This window comes from Myxine glutinosa, chromosome 8, assembly GCF_964187855.1.
Source record: "Myxine glutinosa chromosome 8, kmMyxGlut1.1, whole genome shotgun sequence".
Lineage (NCBI taxonomy): Eukaryota > Metazoa > Chordata > Myxini > Myxiniformes > Myxinidae > Myxine > Myxine glutinosa.
Genome location: NC_136268.1, coordinates 73,880,879 through 73,902,182, shown reverse-complemented (window position 1 = coordinate 73,902,182; position 21,304 = coordinate 73,880,879). Strand labels below are relative to the sequence as shown.

Here is a 21,304-nt window from a genome sequence, read left to right as displayed (position 1 = left end):
ATAGTTTGATATGTACGCAGTTCTTGGTTGGTCATAAGAGCACATCAGGAACTGACCATAAAATATAGTTTTGCTCAATATGTTTGCAATGACTCCATAGATTTTAATTATTTCAATGAAAAAAGAAACGATTTTACAATTAACTGTTCATTATATCTTCGAGTTTAAATTCGTTATGAGAATGCCGATTGAAAGTGCTTTTTGTAGTAACAAAATTCATTATAAATGGACAACCGGTCTCTACGATGTGTAATGAGGATCTAGTAAGGCCACGAGACTTTAACATTAACAATTGGGCTGGGCTGCTAGGCTGCAGGTTTTCTTTCTCAATCACCTCCTTCGAGTAAACCAAAAGAAGGCCTCTGAATAAAGATATCATAGCTGCAGCATGTTTTCCAGTATAGTGTGGAATAAAATCAGAAATCACCATTGCTCTTTCACCTCAGAGAGTTGGGCATGGACTGAGGAGTGACTGAGGTCCTTGGCTTCGACATTGGTCCCTCATTGCGGGCTGCTGCGATTTCAATGCTGCACTAGATTGCATTAACCATGAACTGGCTTAAAATTGCCATCCCCACATCATCCTCCTTCCACTTACTCATAAACAATAGTTGTTTCCTATTTTTGACCGGTCTTTGGTCCAACTCAAGAATTCTAACGATACTTTTGTGACCCAAATATCATGCATCAGCATGTTATCATAATTGTGATGGTCTCATCCTACTGCACAGGCACGTATTTTGATACAACAATTCCAGATGAGAATAACGGTGGACGTGAGATTTATATCGTTCTCCTTCAACCCCCTTCCCCCCGCTTCACTTCAGAAGTGAGATATTTAATCAGTAGTGTGGGGGAAAAGTTGGAAAGGCAAATATTTTTGACCACTTCTGGAAGAATAAAGCACAAATAAATTGCAAACAAGTGACCAAAAAATTTTTTTTCTCAAAAATCCAAATTATAAATTTTTAAAGCTCCAATATAAGTTATTGCATCACATTATTTTATCTCGGCCTAAGGAGTTCTTTATTATTGAAATAAATTATGAACCTATGTTGCACAGAATCTGTGAATCCTTTACTTAAGGTTACATTAGACAACTTTGTCTCAATTTCAATGTTGAAAAATAAAAAAAAACTAAATAGAGAAAGACCTTTTAACCGCAGTGTCACCTGGTTAGGTACACTAGCAAGAGTACCCGCCCTATGGGCAATCTGTTCCAAGCATGCATCACATTCTTCCATCACATTAATTTATTTGGGGTGGTGTATAGGCAACAGACCGCAACCTCAATCACTCCTGAAAAAAAACGAAAAAAACAACAACACGTGTTAAGTCCATGACGAAAAAAAACACGAGTATTGTTTATGTGGATGTATAATGCAGCGTGGTTATATAGTTCGGATAATACCAATTACACTGGCCCATAGGCTGACACCAGAGGCCTGAAGCATGAGGCCTATACGTACCATCATCTTCACAAGGCCCATGATGCCCATCGGCTCGAACCTTCGATATTTGATTAATTTTTGAACAGTCACTTAGGTTGTTTAAAACTTAATGGAAAACTTGTAGGGAGAGCATGGTGATTGTGAATATGACACTTCCGAATATGTCTTAGGCTTATCATAGCACCAAAATGGTGGATGTATGATTGTTTTCAGGTTACAATTGTGGGTGGCGTCAGGACATACAAATACTTGCTCCATTATATATAGATTATGTTAGATCTGCATGCAGACATGCATGCACACACAACAATGGCCTCTCCTGTCCCTTCGAGACGTGGTGAGGCTAATAAGCTCACGTTGTGCTTTGTTGAGCTGCACTCTGGGTAACTGGGCCAACACAAAGACGAAGTTGATGAGAGGGAAGAAAGGTAGGCGCTTGGTGGTAATGTAAATCTGAAATGAGAAGGTGGGCAGTTTGGGCACTTCAATGGAACATTCTTCAAAAATTCATCCCAAAGGCATTGTTATAATAATCACATGAAATGTGCATGTGTGCACATTCTAGGGTTTACATTCATTCACCCATTTATTCTATTATGCAATGTTCTCCCAGCATCCAGTCTCATCCTGATTACCTAATCGTTTCAAATATCCTGCCTATCATTTCTTCCTGTGCACACCCATCTACATCAATGCTCCTCCACATATAATGATTCTTTCACATTCTGTTGCTTACGTGTTTTTGTTACTTTTTTTTTCTTTTTCTTTTTCCTTGTTACTGCCCCACACCCCAATACACTTTGCTAGTTTGTAAACCTACTGCCCTTTAAAGCTACAGTAAGCTCCTCCTTGAGCATATACAAAAGTCTGCTAAAGTATTCACCCCCCTCAAAAGTTTTCGCATTTTGATGCCGCCTTAGCTTATTTCATGATGCTTTCAAATCAAACTTAATAGGTAGAATCTTTACAAAGTACTCCAAACTGATAAAGCTAAAAGATTTCAGATAAAATGTGATTAACAGAGAATAAAATAAGTAGGATTAACAGAGAAATATGATGATTCTCAGTTGCTTAAGTATTCAATCCCTTTGCCTAATTAGCCTAAATCACTTCAGAAGCAAATTATTTGTTGGAAAGTTTACAAAATAGATGCAATAGGTTTCACCTGTATGAAATCAGTGGGTTAACATAAAAAACAAGCTCCCCCACTTAGATCTAAGTAGTTTTAAGGTGCAACTCACTTGCCCAACTATCAACCAACAAGGCAAACATGAAGACCAAGGAGCTTTCAAAAGAAGTCAAACATAAAGTGGTGGAGAAGCACCGTTTAGGAGAGGGTTATAAGATGATTTCAAAGTCACTCATCATCCCTTTGAGTACAGTGAAATCCATCATTAAGAAGTGGCAGATGTACCCCCCCCCCCCCCCCCCCCCACCACCCCAAGACTCTACCCAGATCAGGTAACCCATCCAAACTCAGCAGCCAGGCAAGCCGGAAACTGGTTCAGGATGTCACTCTAAATGCAACAATGACTTGGAAAGATTTACAAGGCCCTATGTCTGAGATGGGGGTCAGTGCTCGTCAATCAACAAAATCCCGTTCCATCACAAAGCTGGCAAGAAAGAAGCCATTACTGAAAATACACATCTAAAAGCTCATATGAAATTTGCAAAAAAGCATCTTCATGATATAGCAGGCATGGCGAGAAACGTTTTGTGGTCAGACGAGACAAAAATTGAACTGTTTGGTCTACATTCTTTTTTTTGTATACAAGATCGAGACTCGTGAAAGAGCTAACATTAATCATACAAAAAAATCAAACAGACACATAAAACATACAATAAGGGGAGCAGTAGACAAGATGGGGAGAGAAGGGGAAGCACACAAACACAACATTTGAGAGCAGGACAACGGGAGATCTGTGGAAGGGAGAGGGCTTGGGGGGAGGAGGCGTGGGAAGGGGGGCGGGGGTGGGAGAAATATAAAACACAAGGACACTGCAAGGACTTCCAGGAAAGAAGTTGGTATTTCAAAAAAGTGGTTCTGGGGTGAATTAGTGGGGGTAGAAAAGATCAAGGTTTTGGATGGGGGAAGATAAGAGATGGTGGTGAACAGCTGTTTTAAAGACCTGGAGGGAGGAGTGGGATTGAAGAGAGTGAGGGAGTTTGTTCCAGAGGCGGGAGAAAAGAGGAATGAAGGAGTGAAGGTGAGCAGAGTCTTGATTTTGGCAGTTTAACCATGAGGGTTGCTCGCAGACCTTGTGCGACCTGTAGGAATATTTGGGGGACAGAGCCCAGAGAGAGCTGGGGGAGCAAGGCCTGAGAGGAGTCGGTAGAAGACAGAAAGACCACCAACCTGCCTGCGGTGAGTGAGTGAAAGGCCCGCAGAGTTAGCTTCATCGCGGGAGATTCCAATGATTCTGAAAGCTTTGGTTTCAACAGCGTGAAGCCAAGCAAGGTGTGAGGCAGGAGCACCGGCCCAAAGGGGGGAGCAGTATTCCATTGAGCTGCGGATGAAAGCCTTGTATGTGGTGAGGAGCTCAGGTGTGCCAAGGAAGGACTTCGCACGATGGAGGATGCCCAGTCGGCGACTGGCTTTGGAGGCCAGATTGGAAATGTGGTTTTCCCAGGAAAGATCATGGCAGATGGTGAGACCCAAAAGCTTGAGTGACAGAACTTCTTGGAGAGGATTGTTCAGAAAGTACATGGGGGGTGGGGGGGTTGTCCAGTCGGTCTTTTCGGAGAGACATAGTAAGAGTGTGAGATTTGTCAGGATTGAAAGACATGTTCCACTTGTTTGACCAGTCTGTGATTTTGTCCAGGTCTGCAGAGAGTGAGGAAGCTGCAGACTGCCGATCTGAGGGATGAGGAATGGAGCGGCAGAGAGTGGAATCATCAGCAAAGAGATAGAGAGGATTTTCAAGAGAGTCAGAGAGATCATTGATGAAGACCAGAAAAAGCACAGGGCCCAGAACACTGCCAGAACACTGCCCATTCAAAGCGTTATGTCTGGTGCAAGCCTAACACTGAACATCACCTAGTTAACACCATCCCTACTGTCAAGCATGGTGGTGGCAGCATCATGTTATGGGGCTGCTTTTCATCAGCAGGAACTTGAAAGCTTGTCAGGATAGAAGGGACAATGGACGGTGTATTCCTGCATGCATTCCTGACATGTAACCTCCTTCAACTATAACAGTGTTTTGTTTGATATCTTCAGTTATGAATAAAAAAGTTCATTTGGAAAAAAATGTTTCTACAAAATCCGTAATTCATCTAAATGTGGCATTACTGGTAGGTGAATACTTTTGCAGGCCACTGTACCTTGGTATAGATTTCCCATGAGCTTATAAAGAAAACAATCCCACAAGACCCTCTTCTGATGTCCAATATGATTAATCAAACCAAATTGGCACATTTTTGTGCAACACATAGGACATCCTCAGCTTTCTAAGTGTCAAAGTCAGATGAATGGTCATGTCCAAAAAAAAGTGTAAACAGTGGCTGGTGACTTGCTAAGGCATCTGTGTGTCCATAAATTGTCCACAAATCATTTCAATCTTTGAGTCTTCACAAAGTCATTTGTCTCAATCATTTGTCTTTGAGCTGTTATCCAAGACATTTTAATGCTGAGACAGGTTAAGAGACAATCAAATATAAAGTGCACGAAAATGGCAGCATTATTTCAATTGTAATGACTGGCAAGATATTATCTGAAATTGATCTCCCCCATACTTCCATCATTGACCTGATATGTACATGATAATGAGATTTACCATTCTAATGTAGCAGACAAAAAGATTATGCCAGTATCTGGGTCATTCATTGCCCAATTACCTGTTTTCATTTCTACCTCTGTATGTTATTGAAACGATAATTTTATTGACGAATACTATTTCAACAATCCTGTAAATGGATATGTAACGACTCAGAATTATCGTGTTTGATTTTGCGAGTTCTGCACATTAATGCAGACAGTTCCATCGCCCTGGGCATGCCTTGTTTAGCGGATTGTTGATGCCAGCCGTGTCCAGGTAAGCCGCAAGTTCAGAAAGCAGCAGGTTGTCCTCTTTTGGGTATGGCAAGCTTGGGTCTTTATAATGAGCCTGCACCTCTGCCAAAAGCGCCCTGCAACAAGAAGTCCACAATGCAGCACTACATCAACCACCTGTCACCATCTCGGAAACAGGGTTATGTTTATGAATAACCAAGCATTTTGGAGCCAGTGTGTCGGAAAAAAATAACTGAACCCACAAGTCCAGGGACAGGAAGGGGTGGGAGAGGGGCGGTTTTGGAATTACCTGTTAAGTGTGTCCAGAGCACTAAAGAGTGCTTTCGAGTCAAGTTTGCATGAGAATCCAAGCTCATAAGCAACGAGGCGTCGCAAAATCTGCAGTTGGCCCACCTGTGTGCGAGGTAGTGGCATGGTATTAAATATTGATAACGACACAGTGAAAAAAAATATGCCATTGCCATTAGTTGTCATAGCACAGTGTGGTGGGAAAAAATCAAAACGACAGCAGGGAAGAAGCATAGTTGGGGGGAGATGGAGGAGGGGGGGGGGCGATGGCGGAGGGGCTGGGGGGGGGGGGTGGAGGGGTGGGAGAGGGGAAATGGGGTGCAACAAATTTAGAGGGTTGGGTGGGCGAGGGATAAATATATAACCAGAAGCGCACTTGGTAGAGCGCATACCTCCGCAAGTCTGAATAGTTTACGTTTTGTATCCCACTGATAGGCCGGATCTACATCCGGACCTGAACCAAAATCTAATCAGATTGTTATTGCCACCTCACCAACTCATCCACCTCGTTTTGTCATAATTCCTTTTGAAATATCATGCTATATCTCGTTTCTGGCCCCATCTCTCAATGGTGAAGAATCACTCAGGGGAAAAAAAAAAAAATTCGCATATCTGGTCCGGATCATCACTAAAATCTCATAAATTTGTCTTTCTCATACTCCCAACCTGTCCACAAAATTTCGTCCGAATCCATCCACATTTTGTGAGATATACTGCCCACAGACAAACAAACAGACAGACAGGGGTGAAAACATAACCTCCATCCACCTTTGGTGGAGGAGGTAATAAAGCAGCAGGTGTTATAAGCCATTCATCAGTTTCACCCAGATGAAAGATATCTAAATAGGGAACTACTGATACAAAGGACAATTATTACGGCATGAATAAGACCTGTCCAGGAAATTAAATTGATTTGTCTGAATTGCAATTTAGTCACATTCCACTTGTGTCACAATCCTACATCTTTTATTGTCTATTATGGCTTGTTATATCTGCATCTTTGTACTGCTGGAATATTAGGCTTTCTGAGCATTCAAAAGGAACATTTTTGGGGAGAAATACAGTCACGTGAAAAAGTAAGTACACCCCATGTAAAGTTTTGACTTTTCCAACATATTTCAACATTCAGCTATTTGATCTTCATTTCAACAATATTGATAGATAAAGGTGATATAATATAACAAATATCATGAAACATTTACATTTTGTAGTCCATTGTATAATTTAAATAAACGTCAATGCAAATTTCGCATGTGGAAAAAGTAAGTACACCCCTACATTTATCACGATTTCAAATACCTAAAATTAAAATCAGGTGCACCAGCTCAGGTGCAAATGATTAGAACATCGTTAGAGAGGATCTTGGAGGAACTTGTCTTATTTAAACCTCAGACATTTAGTTTGGTTTGCTCTTTGTTGTTGAAGTGTGCGGCGTCACCATGCCGAGATCAAAAGAGCTCTCTGAGGCCTTCAGAAAGAAGGTTATAGATGTCTAGCTGTCTGGGAAGGGATTTAAAAAGATCTCCAAACAATTTGAAATCAATCATTCGACTGTCCGGAAGATCATCTACAAGTGGAGAAGATTCCAAACAACTGCCAACTTGTTCAGGCCAGGTCGCCCCAGCAAGTTCAGCCCGAGAGCAGACCGAAAGATGCTGAAAGAAGTCTCTAAGAACCCCAGAATGTCATCACGGGACCTACAAGTAGCTCTTGCCACTGTTGATGTCAAAGTGCACGAGTCTACCATTAGAAAGAGGCTGCACAAATTTGATCTACATGGGAGGTGTGCCAGGAGGAAACCTTTGCTGTCCAGAAAGAACATCAGAGCAAGACTAAAGTTTGCCAATGAACACCTTGGCAAAGACCAGCACTTCTGGAACAATGTGCTCTGGACAGATGAGTCAAAGGTAGAGCTATTTGACCACAGTACCAGAAGACGTGTTTGCCGAAAACCAAAGACAGCATTTGACCACAAAAACCTGATACCAACTGTAAAGCATGGTGGTGGAAATATTATGGTTTGGGGCAGCTTTGCTGAATCAGGGCAAGGGCAGCTCACCATCATAGAATCCACTATGAATTCTTCATTGTACCAGAGGGTGCTTGAGGTTAATGTGAGGCCATCTGTCGGAAAGTTGAAGCTCAACCGAAGGTGGACCTTGCAACATGACAATGACCCTAAACATGCCATTAACTCCACCAAGGAATGGCTGAAAAGAAACAAATGGAGGGTTCTGGAATGGCCAAGTCAAAGCCAAGATCTAAATCCCATCGAGATGTTGTGGGGTGATTTGAAACGAGCTGTGCATGCAAGAAACCCCTCAAACATTGCACAGCTGAAAGAACTCTGCATGGAGGAGTGGGCAAAAAATTCTCCCAGTCGCTGTCAGAGACTGGTGGACAGTTATAAGAAACGCCTACTTGAGGTTGTTTCTGCAAAAGGGGGCAATACCACCTATTTGAGCCAAGGGTGTACTTACTTTTTCCACGTTGAAATTTGCATTTATGTTTATTTAAATTATACAATGGACTACAAAATGTAAATGTTTCATGATATTTGTTATATTCGGGGCTTCCTCGTGCATCGGGGCCTGGCGAAGCGTGCGGGCGGACGGAGGGCTTCCTCGCGCCGGAGCTTGGAGCCGCGTGTGGACGGTGGACAAGACGACGGACAGATACCACATTTCCCCACACGAGGTTTTGGACAACTGCTGGGCTCTTGGAAGCTGAAGGCCGCATTGGACTTGATGGTAGAGAATCGAAAGGAGGCCGTCTAATCTGCTCGCCTCACGCTTGTTGTGTTTTCGACGCGCGGTGTTCTACACCGCCATTTTGGACCACTTCCCGCATGAGTGGCTACCCCAGTTTCAACAGCCGCCAAGCTCCTGAAAGTACTCTTTGGGGTGCCAAGCTAAGTGCCGGCTGAAGGGGTTTATTTTCATTTTATCTTTCCCTTGACGCCGCCCCCCCCCCCCCCCCCCCAGAATTTCCATGTTTTAAACGTTTCCCCGTGTGTACCCTGGATAAGAATAGGTACACCGTATCCCTGCGTGTCGTAAAAGACGACTAAGAGGGTTGGCGTCAGGAAGGGCATCCGGCCATAAAAACATTGCCTCAAAAAGGGAACCATGACAATTACAAGTACATATGGGCAGGGTACAGCCCGAAGTGGAGATCGGTTTCTGAGGTTTGGGACATGGAATGTAGGGACAATGACAGGGAGATCAGGAGAAGTGGTGGAAGTCTTGGTCAGAAGAAGAGTGGACATATGTTGTGTGCAAGAGACGAGATGGAAGGGAAGTGGTGTGAGAATGGTGAAGGGTAGGCAGGGACAGAAATACAAGTTTGTGTGGCAAGGGTGCCTGGAGGGCATGAATGGTGTTGGTGTCCTGTTTTCTGAGGAGTTTGTAGACAGTGTGGTGAGTGTGACGAGAGTGAGTGATAGGTTGATGATGGTGAAAATGATGATTGGAAAGCTTTTGGTGAACGTCATCTCGAGATATGCTCCGCAGGTTGGTCGAAGCGATGAAGAGAAGGACAAGTTCTGGTGTGCGATAGAGAAGCTGATGGAAAACGTGAAAGATGAGGAAGTTGTTGTGGTAGGAGGAGACCTAAATGGACACGTGGGAAGGAGTATGGATGGTTTTGACGGAGTTCATGGGGGTTACGGATATGGTGTGAGAAATGGAGAAGGCGAAAGGATTTTGGAGTTTGCTGATGGAGCTGATTTGTTGATTTGTAATACTCAGTTCCAGAAAGAGGATAATAAGCTTGTTACATACATGTCAGGTGGGTCGACGACAACCGTTGACTACCTGATGGTGCGTAGGCGAGATAGGGGGCACCTCCGGGACACAAAGGTGATCCCGGGGGAGGAGGCTGTTTCACAGCACCACTTGGTTGTCTGCGACGTAAGGGTGAAAGGTGCGAGGAGAGCTCGGCCCGTGAAGTACCAACCGAGAATGAAGGTGTGGAGGTTGAAAGAGGTGACAGTAAGGGAGGCATTAAAAGAGAGGCTGAGTAGGGTCGAGGATGATGTGGTTGAGCTTGAAAAATGGTTGGATGTCAATGAAAGCTAGTCTGTTGGGAGCCAAGGTATGTGGATGGACAAAAGGACCACCGAGGCACTCGGAAACATGGTGGTGGGATGATGAAGTTGGAAAGAGGATTGATGAGAAGAGGAAGAAGTTCAAGGAGTGGCAGAAGGCGAAGGGTACGGGAGCAGAAACAGCAGAGCATGAAAATTATAAGGAAGCCAGGAAGGCTGCAAAGAAAGAGGTAGCAAAGGCGCAGGAGGCATGTAGGAAAATGTTCGGAGAACGCTTGGATTCGGAAGAGGGTCAGAAAGCAGTATTCAGGATTGCAAAGCAGATAGCGAAAGATAGGTGTGATGTGATGGGGGTGAGTTGCTTGAAGGATGAAGTAGGACAAATCGTTGTCGACCCAGATGGAATTAAAGGAAGATGGAAAAGATATATGGAAATGCTGTTGAATACAGAGAATGAATGGGATGGCAACATAGAGAGTAACCCAGTTTTAGGACCGGCAGAGAAGATAACTGAGAAGGAAGTTGAGGAAGCGATAAAAGCAATGAAGGGTAGAAAAGCGGGAGGGCCGACGGGAGTTGTGGGAGATATGTTGAAGGCAGCAGGAAGATGGGGTGTGAAGAGAATGACAGAGATCTGTAATCTGGTTGTGAAAGAAGGCCGCATTCCAGTGGATTGGGAACTGAGTGCCCTCGTCCCTCTATACAAGGGGAAAGGTGACCCTCTGGAGTGTGGCTCGTACCGAGCGATAAAGTTATTGGAGCATGGAATGAAGGTATTGGAAAGGGTGTTGGAGAGGAGGATAAGGAAGAAAGTGAAGATCGACGAAATGCAGTTTGGATTCATGCCAGGAAGAGCAACGACAGACACGCTTTTCATTGTGAGGCAGTTGCAGGAGAAGTACATGGAGAAGAGGAATAAGTTGTTTCTTGGGTTTGTTGATCTGGAGAAAGCATTCGATCGGGTTCCACGCAAAGTATTGACATGGGCAGTGAGGAAGTTAGGAATGGAGGAATTGGTTGATCAGAGTAGTGATGGCAATGTACAAAAGAGCGCGCACAGCTGTAAGGACGAAGGACGGGAACAGTGGTGAGTTTGAGGTGAAGGTGGGAGTGCATCGGGGGTCGGTACTAAGTCCACTACTATTTGTAGCTGTGATGGAGGTGCTGGCTCAGAACGTAAAGGAGGGTTTACCGTGGGAGTTGTTGTATGCAGATGATCTCGTGTTGATTGCGGAAAGTATGGATGGACTGAAGGAAAAGATGAACACGTGGAAGGAATGTATGGAGACAAAAGGTCTGAAGGTGAATATCGGAAAGACGAAGGTGATGGCAAGTGGTAAAGCATGTGATGAGGTGGAAAGAACTGGGAAGTGGCCCTGTGCTGTGTGTAGGAAGGGTGTCGGAGTGAACTCCATTCAATGTACAATGTGCGCTGAGTGGGTTCATCAAAAATGTAGTGGTCTGAGAGGGTCATTAACCAGTGTGGCAGCTACATTCAAATGTAAGGTGTGCACAGAGGGAGCTGCAGATGGAGGAAATGTTGAGTTGGATCTTGGAGACGGCGTGAAGCTAGAAGGTGTGAAAACATTTTGCTACCTCGGAGACATGCTGAATGGAGAAGGTGGATCAGACTCAGCAACGGTTGCTCGAGTGAGATGTGCATGGAAGAAGTTTCGGGAACTGAGTGGCGTGCTGATGATGAGGGGAGTGTCGTTGAAGCTGAAGGGAAAGGTGTATGCTGCATGTGTGAGAAGTGTTATGATTTATGGGAGCGAGACATGGGTAATGAACGTAGAGCAGCAACGAAGGTTGGAAAGGGTGGAAATGCGAATGGTTCGACGGATGTGCGGAGTATCGTTGAGAGAGAGGAAGACAAATGATGAATTGCGAAAGATGATGGGAATAGAGCCTGTGATTGATGCTGTGAAGAGGAACAGGTTGAGATGGTTTGGTCATGTGTTGAGGAAGGATGAAAGTGACTGGTTGAGAAGAGTGGTGGAAATGAATGTAGAAGGAAGCAGAGGATGGGGAAGACCGAGAAAGACTTGGCTGAAGATGGTGGAAGAACAAATGCGGGCAAGGGGGTTAACAAGGAGAGATGCAGAAAATAGGGCAAAATGGAGAAGATTGTCATGGGGACCGCAAGGCTAACCCCTGCTCTAGCAGGGCAAATGGCCTTTTAAAATGCATGTTGTTGTTGTTGTATATTTGTTATATTATATCACCTTTATCTATCAATATTGTTGAAATGAAGATCAAATAGCTGTATGTTGAAATATGTTGAAAAAGTCAAAACTTTACATGGGGTGTACTTACTTTTTCACGTGACTGTATATTTGGGCAATCAGTGTAGTGATACATAATTATGTCCAGCAATGATGGGGCTTTCCAAACCTTGAGTATAATATCCAGATATGCAGGCCACACCTTCTGGGACTTGGAAACAATTGATGCATACACCTTGCTGGCATTTCCTGAAAGAAGAGGAAGTTCTCGGTGTATTTTTAAAATACTGTATCAGGGTCATGCATTATTTTTCTCTCGTAATTTCAAAGCCTCAACAACTCAAAACCAAAGGTGTAACGTCAGAAAGAAACTTGATGTGTTGTAATGGGTCGTTCATTACCCAATGGTTTGCAACCATCTTCAGCAACAAAAGCAACTCTCCCATAAACTCATAAAATGATACAATTTAGCTGGCAAATAATACCTCACCAATTGCTGTCCTTTCATTGTTAAAAAAACAAACCAAAGTGACACTGGAAATCTTAACTTGGAATCCATGTACTATAAGAAACTTCTCTAGGATGTTCTTTTCTGGTTGGAAACATGCCGATTTGAGAGTATACAAAGTACAAATATGCTCAGATTTCTAAGATTGAATGGCATTGGTAGCAGCCTGCCTTGTAGAAAGAACTGAAAATGATAGGAAGATGTAGCTGTGCGAGTGACTATGAAGATCCTGAAGAATGCTACAGATTTTAGTTTTGACACATCAGTGACACACAAAACACAAACTGTTTCCTTCCTGATACCGGAAACATTTTGATAGCAGCAACAAACATATTATGGTCACTGTGCGTGTCCTAATGCTAAACTGATGCCACTAATTTTACCTGCCCTATATGTCTCGTGTTTTTGCAAAGCTGATTTCATTTTTTTTTTTTTATATTTACAATTTTAACTTGCCACGTCTGAACTTTTATACACCTACAAGGCTTTCATCCACAGTTTCATGGAGGCCTGTTCTCCACTCTGGGATGGCATTGCTGCCTCACATCTTGCTCAACTTGACGCCATGGAGATGAAGGCTTTTAAGATCCCCCGCAATGAAGCCGAGTCTATGGGCCTATCACTTTGCCATTGCTGACACGTCAGTGGTCTCTCTGTCTTTTTCCACCTCATTTCTGGACGTGCACCCTATGCCCTCTCCATGCTCTGTCCCCCTCCCGAACTCCCCCAGGTATCTGCAAAATTCACATGCTTCACTAACAAATCCACCTGATGAAATTGCACAAAACCCAGAACCACTGCTCACCTCCACTCATTTGTTCCTCTTTTTCCCACCTGTGGAACCACCTTCCACACTCTCTTCAATGTCATTTTTCCCTCCAGGTCTTAAAGACAGCCGGCTGTTCATCACTATCTCAAATTATCCCCCATCCAAAACCATGATCTTTTCTAAACCCAATAAAACACCCCCAACCCTCCCCAAATGCTGTTTATGTGTCCATCTTGTCCAATCCTTGCATTCACTCCAACCCATCATCCCTTGTTTGTCAGTCTCCATCTATTTTCTCCCACCGCCCTGCTGTTGTGTTTCCCCCTTCTCCTGTTGCTCCTTTTGTTATGTTGTCTCCCGATCCGTTCTGTGTTCTAACTCTTACATGAGCCTCGACTATGCATACCAAAAAACTCCTGCTGTTTGCGTGGCACATCTATCTCTATCTCTCTCTCTCTGTTATGTCCTGATCCATTCTGTGTTCTCCTCCACGAGCCTCGACAATCATGTCCAAAGCCCCAAAGACATGAGACCCCGCCACCGCCCCCCCCGCCCCCCCCCCCCAAAGACATGAGCTTTGGCAATTTACAGGACAATTTGATATCGGGTCGGTTAAATGATCTACTGTGAATGTGGTACTAGATAGAATGAAGTTTTTTTTTTGCAATAACTGAGGTCGAGGAACAAACGCCGTGACAAATGGAATCATTAAGTAACTGCTTGGTTTTGCATTTTATGAATACAGCAAATGTGATCAGCAATTTAATGCAATAGCAAATCAGATACTGTGGCCCTCTCTCCTCCACCACCACCACCACCACATTAAAAAACTGTAAGCCTCTGGCAAAACCCAAATTAATTCCCTTGGAAATGCAGTCTCTGAGGTATAATTTTGACTAATTTGGCATTGCCATAAACTTAATTACTCCTTCTCTGGCCCATTTCCCAGCAAAAATGGGCCATGCCAAATAAAATACCAGGGCCACAAACCAGCAGTGAGAAAAAAAATGGTATCATTCTAAGATGGTGCCTGAAAAACACGGATTTACCAATGTTGGTTTTCAAGGGGCTGGCAAGCTTCATGAATGTAGCAAACTGATCGAGTAGCATTTTCTCCTTCAGCACACTTTTCTGCACATACCCGACAGCATTCTGCAAGTGGAGGTAAAGTAGACCGATGAATGTCGACATCTACAACGGAACAGTTTCAGTTAGACACACTGGCTAAGTTTTCAACACTAGAAGCATCCGCTCCCTCCAGGCATGGCTAATGAATAGAGGGGTGGTGGAGGTAGGGGGTGTGGGTGATGGTGAAAATTCAGTTTGTGCCCACAGCTAGTAATATCACCTTCCTCCGGCAGGGGTCGATAAAACAACGTACACTGTGCCACGTGCACAAGGCGAAAATTGCAAGTCGTCAACCCACCCTCGCAGGAGGTCTTGAGGGAGGAATTATTTTGTGCCCATAACCTGATCCGAGCACGTATGTAATGTAAAATTTTGGGGAGATCAGCCAAGCCCTTTGAGTCTTTAAGCGAACAGATACACAGGCAAACAGACGTGCTGTATTTTAATACGATTTAAAAAGAAGAAACCTGAAGCTCGCGGACAATCATGAAGCACAGCAGTCGGTCGAGGCCAGTCATGCCAAAAGTTCCCAGCGCTCCTTGTACAGCGGCCAGCAGGCGTCTGTCCGCCACCTCCTGCTTTGAGCGCCCATCATACCACGTGCTCAGCTGGTCAACATAGCATGTTGTCCTTAGCAAAGGAAATAAAAATAACATTACAAAGATGCAAATACAGGTGGCCCAAGCCAATCAAACATTAAGTGTCAAGCAATGGTAGCTGATGAAAGTTATGCTGCACAAATGGAGCAGCGGCACACCTGGGATCTGTAACACGCAATATTTCACGACAAAGCCGTCCAATGAACGTCACGGATTCATCAATTGGTGGGAACTTTGGGATTGGTATATGAGATGACTGGTATATGCTTTGCCAGTCCAGAATCTGCAGGAAAGTGGAAAAACATGAAACAAAAATTTCAACCATAGTTCTGCTCGAATAGCGATTCATATGTGATCAGTCACTGTAACTGACCCCCAGTTTGCTTTGTGCTCTGATCTAGAGGAAGTTCAGACTTCTGAAGCACACTTTGTACAAGTTTGGCCTGCGATATGCTTTTACTGACCTTTGTGCGAAGGAAGCTGTTGCATTCTTGCTCTACGTTGTAGTTGATTATCCGAGACACTTCCTCCTGCCAGATCTTGAGGCTGTAGATACTTACGTAGTCTTGGATGTACTCAAATGAACGACGAAAACCGTCCATTTGTGCAGCCATCTCCTCCAGCTTTCCCAACAGCTCACTCGTCTATCGTGGGGTGAAAGAGTAAAGGTCAAAGCTGAATTGGAATGGACTGTAATTACTTTTCCTGTGCTGATTTACCTGTTGGGTTATTCGCATGTAATTACTAAATGGATAGTCTGCAGATAATTTGATCGTTTTAGAAACAAGCCTGGTGTTGGCTTAGCGGTTAGGGTGCCGGCTTGGGATCCTAGGATCCTGGGTTCGAATCCCGGTCGATCGCTGAATTAACGCCAGGGGGGTTGACTCAGCCTGTCATCCTTCCGAGGTCGGCAAATTGAGTACCAGCTTGCTGGGATGAATGATCACGGTGTGTACCCCGGTTTAGAATAGGTACACCGTATCCCTGCGCATCGTAAGAGGCGACCAAGGGTTGGCGTCAGGAAGGGCATCCGGCCATAAAAACATTGCCTCAAACAGGGAACCATGATTGTCATGGGGCCCGCAAGGCTAACCCCCGCTCCAGCGAGGAAAATGGCCTTAAAACGATCATTCATTCATTCATTCAGAAACAGGTTGGTAATGAGGCCAAGTTACTTACATTTACTAATAAATTTATTTAAAAATAATGAATGCAAGTGGAAAAAAAAAAAAGAAGCATTTACTGTTGCAACGTTACCTTTGATCAATCTCAAACAATGGATGCTCGGCATGACCATGAGAAAATAGTTCAGACACAAACCTTTGCCTTCGGGTTGAAACGGAGGTTTGAATTGAGTGCTGCAGACACCTGTTGAACGAGCTCCTTTCGAATTCCATCTTCCAGCAGCTGCTTCGGGTCAACCTGGAATAGCACCATCAATCAACTGTCGTAGCTATATCAATGTAGATGGTCTTCTTCGTTTGTTCATTTATATGTAGCACAAGGCTGCAGGGGGTACAGTCGGGCATCATCACGGCTGTGCAGCTGATGCAGTGCCCTCTGCTGGTTAAGGCAGGATTTGTAATTTGTCCAGGGTGTCGGCGATAGTTCGCCTACTCTTCGCGAAGGACACCATGGGATTTTTAACGTCCACCAAAAATGCTGACAGACGGGACGCCCATTTAACATCCATCTGAGGGACGGCACATACACTGATGAATCACCCTGCCTGTGAAACACCAGGATGACAGTTTATAGCTGGGTCGGGATTCAAACCCCCAGCTAGACAGCTTAGAGGTGAGTGTGCCTACCTCTAGTGTAAGCCATGAAGTCAGCCCTAATGTAGATGGTGTGAAGCCCAGAAAAATGCACAACAAAGGACATGTCCTAATGCTCATTGGTGGATGATGTGAAAAAACAAGAAAAAAAAGAATATAACAAGTACAGATACAAAGTACACCGCCCCATGCCAAATAAATAAATATCCTCCAGTGCGGCAATACCGCCGTGCAGCTCATAGAGACTGTATTGGGTGGGAGAGGTGTACAATAATTGATTGATTAATTGCAGTACAACTGAGATATTGCCTCGATGACAAAGAAAATAAATAAATGATTAATAATGAAAATAAATAAATAATAATCATAAAATAATTAAATAATTAATCAATTGGCTAATATAATACCTAAACCACCACCTTTTCACCCAAATCTGTAACTTAATTTTTTTTTAAATTAAGTCTTTAATCCAATAATTAATCGATTAATTGATTCATTGATATCAGCATCCTAGCTCAAAAGGTGCCCGAGATATTGCCCAGATGAGAAAGGAAATAAATAAGTACTTAATTAATCGATAATAATAAAATAATTAATTAATTAATTGATTAATAAAAAAACAAAAAATAGTTTTTGACAAAGTACTTGCTCACTATTGTGCCGAAATTTCTGCTTCCTAGCTCAAAGGATTGCTGAGATATCGCCCGGACAAAGAAACAGGAAAGAAAAGAAGAAAACAAGAAACCGGAGTGAAAACTGAGTACTCTATTTCAGCGTGCGTCATTACCGGGCCCCCTTCGGTGCCCGGAAATGACGTTATGCAGCGCCTGGAGATGGCATAGGAAAGGAGCGGTGTACAATAATAGCAATAACAATTCTGGTCGGCTGAATCATAAAAATGCCTCCTTGTAAAGTACTTACTTTAATTATACCAACCAATGTTGTTTTCATCATGAGAATTCCTTCAGTGAACACAGAGATAGCATGAGTCAGCTTTGCCACCTAGAAGCAATGAGGAAGTGTACTATGAGAATGGCCAATCGGTTCAATGGCCAATGGGACTCAGGTGATGAATGCACAAAATACTTCTGAAAAGCTGTTCCCATAGGTACCTGCCAGCGAGCATCCAGCTGAGCATAATCCCGCAGCTTGTCTTTGTTCAAGCGCGTTGGTACCTCCACAATGCTCCGGGTCTGAAAATGGACCACTCGAGCCAGCAGCTCAAACATGGATTCTGGGATAATCTGCAATACCTATGGATACAAACGCACAACATAAAGCAGACATACGAAGATGCAAAAAGATAATTACCTCCGCCACCGAAGGTGGCATGAGATTGTTTTCACCTCCCTCTGTGTGTCGGTCTGTGAGCAGGATATCTCAAAAAGTTGTGGATGGATTCAAACGAAATTTTGTGGACAGGTTGGGTGTGTGACAATGACAAAATGATTAGATTTTGGTGAAGATTAGGATCCGAGAATTTTTAAAATTACTGTATTAAGCGATTCTTGACCATTGAGGGATGAGGCCAAAAACGATATATGCAGTATATCAAGATATCTCAAAAAAGTTGTGGATGGGCTGATTTGGTTATGTGACAATAACAAGCCGATTTGATTGTTGTTCAGGTCTGGATCCAGATCCAGCCTATCAGTGCGATACAAAACGTAAACTGTTCAGCCTGGCTTTTCTTGTTATGAAAAAGTAAGGGAATGTCTCAATCAAATGCTGTTGGCTATTTCTTCCCTCCAGGATTTCAAGCAGGTGATGCACTACCATCTCACGTCATCCTCAATTCCTACCCGTGATCTTTTCTACACTAATTAACCCTACACGGTCTCTAATCTCTAACTTGCAGGTAACCGCATTTCAGCCCCTCACTCTTTCTGCTCTGTTCCTATTCATTAATTCCCTTGCTTATTGTGTCCGACTGTTGTCCCACTGTTGGTTCATACCATTTGTCACCTTGTCACCTTGAGGCCATGAGCCTCAATTCTAAAAAAATCAAAAGAAGCAAATAAATAGGTACCTGGAACCTTCACCACATGCACATCAAAGGAGGCTCACTGTTGAGAAGTATTACTCCTTTGCAATGTTTACTGCTCACAGACCGATTAAATAACTTTTGTCACAACTTTCCTTTTCGTAATGACAAGCCATTTGCTAAATATGCTCCATCTCAAGAAAGCCTTGAAGACGATTTATAGGAGCACACAAAACAAAGTTGTCAAAAGCCGGATCTAGAAACTATTATATCATTATCGAACATTGGGCTTTCTCTGACAAAACTCTGAGCTGTGCTTATTGAGAAAGGAAATAAAATGTCCGAAACATGCTTCATCACCACTGTGGACAAGCTTCATATATGATAACACTGTTTATAAGAAAATCTTCCTCTTCAAGATGTATTTTTTTTCCTTTTCCCACTTTGGGAAATGGATGTTGTAACAATAAAAAAAAAAAATCCTATTATAACTGAAGGCATAATTCAGCTAACATCCTTAAATTTAACTAATTGTGCTCATTCCACACAACCAAACTCAACTGTTTAATTTCACCTTCTCAGGAACGAACAACCACAGTGAAGTCACACTCAATGACGACAATTTGGGAGCACGTACTTCAAGTGCATTTATTGGTGAAGAAACGAAATTGCTTTCAGAAATGCATAGCAAAGCATGCAAACATTGTGTTGTCAGGTGCAGTTCTGGAGGATATTGAACACAACCACACCTTCCTCACGTAGGCTACTAGTTCCCCCGAATAGTACTGCGAGACGCTCACGAGGTCGGGACTGTTCGCCTGATTAATCCTCAGCAGGGGAAGATCGAGAGCCGAGGCAAGCTGAGGGGCATGGACAGCCAACGACACATGTAAGAGTGAAAGTTGCAGCTTTGTGTCAACAGAATAGCAGGTCATACATGATATGGCTAAAATAAACCAAAACTAATGACATAATTCGCCGTCACGACGTCACCCATTATGCTTCCGCCCACATTAAGTATTTGCTTACTCTAACTTTGACCAAAAGCCTCAAGACCATTTGACTTTAATATGTAATCTGTACATATGTATCATGGTACTACTTAGTTTAGTTCAAATCCCACAGAGCCAATGGTATCACACAAAGAATCTATCATGGATGGACTCGTCGACAGAGGTCTATACATACTTGTACCAAGTTTGATTTAAATCCCTTCAGCTGTTCTCAAGTACAACATTTTTACCTGGCATGACCTTTGACCTTTTATCGCTTGATGCCAAAATCTATTCAGTTTATCTTTGCATCATAATATATACTCATACCAAGTTAGGTAAAAATTCTCTTACTGAGTTAACTTGTGAACCAGTAATGGGATTTTGACCAAATGGGACCTCTGAACTTTGACCTCTTGACTCCACTGACAACTGAGGCTCATCTGCATAGGCAAAAATGGTAGATTATATTGATGTGTTGATCCACCCAACCCGCAGGATGTATCTGTTTCCACCTCCCTTCCCCTGCCATTTTTATTGTATCACTATCTTATCTGCAAGCCTGTGGTAAAATACCACAATATAAAAAGGAAAAAAAAGTACGTTTTTTATTCTTGCCCTGATTGAAAGAACTCAAAAAAAATTTAAATCCCATTTCTTAACAACAAAGATATAGCAGCAGATCCTCTGTTCATTTTGGTACCTTCGTTAATTTCACACGATTAAAGTACTGCTCCTTGGTTCGTATTGGATTACAACATTTCCCTACCTGGGGAGGGGTGACACCCCTTATCAGACGCTCTAATGTGTGGACTGCGCTTTGTTTCATTAAAATATTGTTACAGACACGACTTTGATGTTAAGGTGGGCCGAGCGGAATGGCCGCCGTGTCCGCACAAATTACCCGATTGTACTCGAACGTCGACGAAGCCGCGCTACGCTGGCTCAATAGGAAAGAGAAGACACCCGGCTGGGTTATAATGACACAATACGACACCAGGGGTTCAGTTCTCAAGACCTCCGGAGGAGGTTATATTCGTGCGGAAGGTCAGATTACAGGGACGAGAGGTACATCATAGGAAGACAGGCACTTAGACACAACCTTATATTATTCCCGACAGACCACAGAGAAACAGGACAAAAACTGACTCACACGGGGATTGATGACAAGGAAAGCGGGTATTCGATGGCCAGCACAAGGTGCACCTTGTGCTCAGGGACAGGATGGCGCGGCCCAAAAGATGCAGGAGGTCTCTCAGCGCTCGAGGTGGCGTCTTGTCGTCTCAAGCTGGGGGCGCATCTCACGTCACGTCCGGCAAGCGGCTGCGTATATCCGGCGGGGAGTGACACGCCCTCGGCTCGTTAGCTCCGCCTCGTGGAATCGGCACGTTGCTTCTCATTGGGTGCGTGCGGGGGGGGTTACTGGCTCCGCCCCCGACGAGGAGCTGACAGCCAGCCCCTTCGGGGTAACCCCGTGGAGCGCATGGTCTGGAGCTAATCGAGCCGGTGTGAGGACGCATCC

The 21,304-nt window shown here is 43.6% G+C and overlaps 1 protein-coding gene across 1 annotated transcript in view; it reads right to left on the bottom strand.

Moving 5' to 3' along the window:
- Positions 1–21,304, bottom strand: part of WASHC5 (WASH complex subunit 5) — a 105,255-nt gene that overhangs the window by 8,539 nt on the left and 75,412 nt on the right. Inside the window, 12 exon segments of the mRNA XM_068100497.2 lie at positions 1,808–1,904; positions 5,450–5,579; positions 5,753–5,856; positions 12,194–12,273; positions 14,351–14,453; positions 14,897–15,059; positions 15,187–15,311; positions 15,493–15,672; positions 16,349–16,450; positions 17,728–17,808; positions 17,919–18,059; positions 19,540–19,650. Of these exon segments, the coding sequence (XP_067956598.2) occupies positions 1,808–1,904; positions 5,450–5,579; positions 5,753–5,856; positions 12,194–12,273; positions 14,351–14,453; positions 14,897–15,059; positions 15,187–15,311; positions 15,493–15,672; positions 16,349–16,450; positions 17,728–17,808; positions 17,919–18,059; positions 19,540–19,650 (1,417 nt within the window).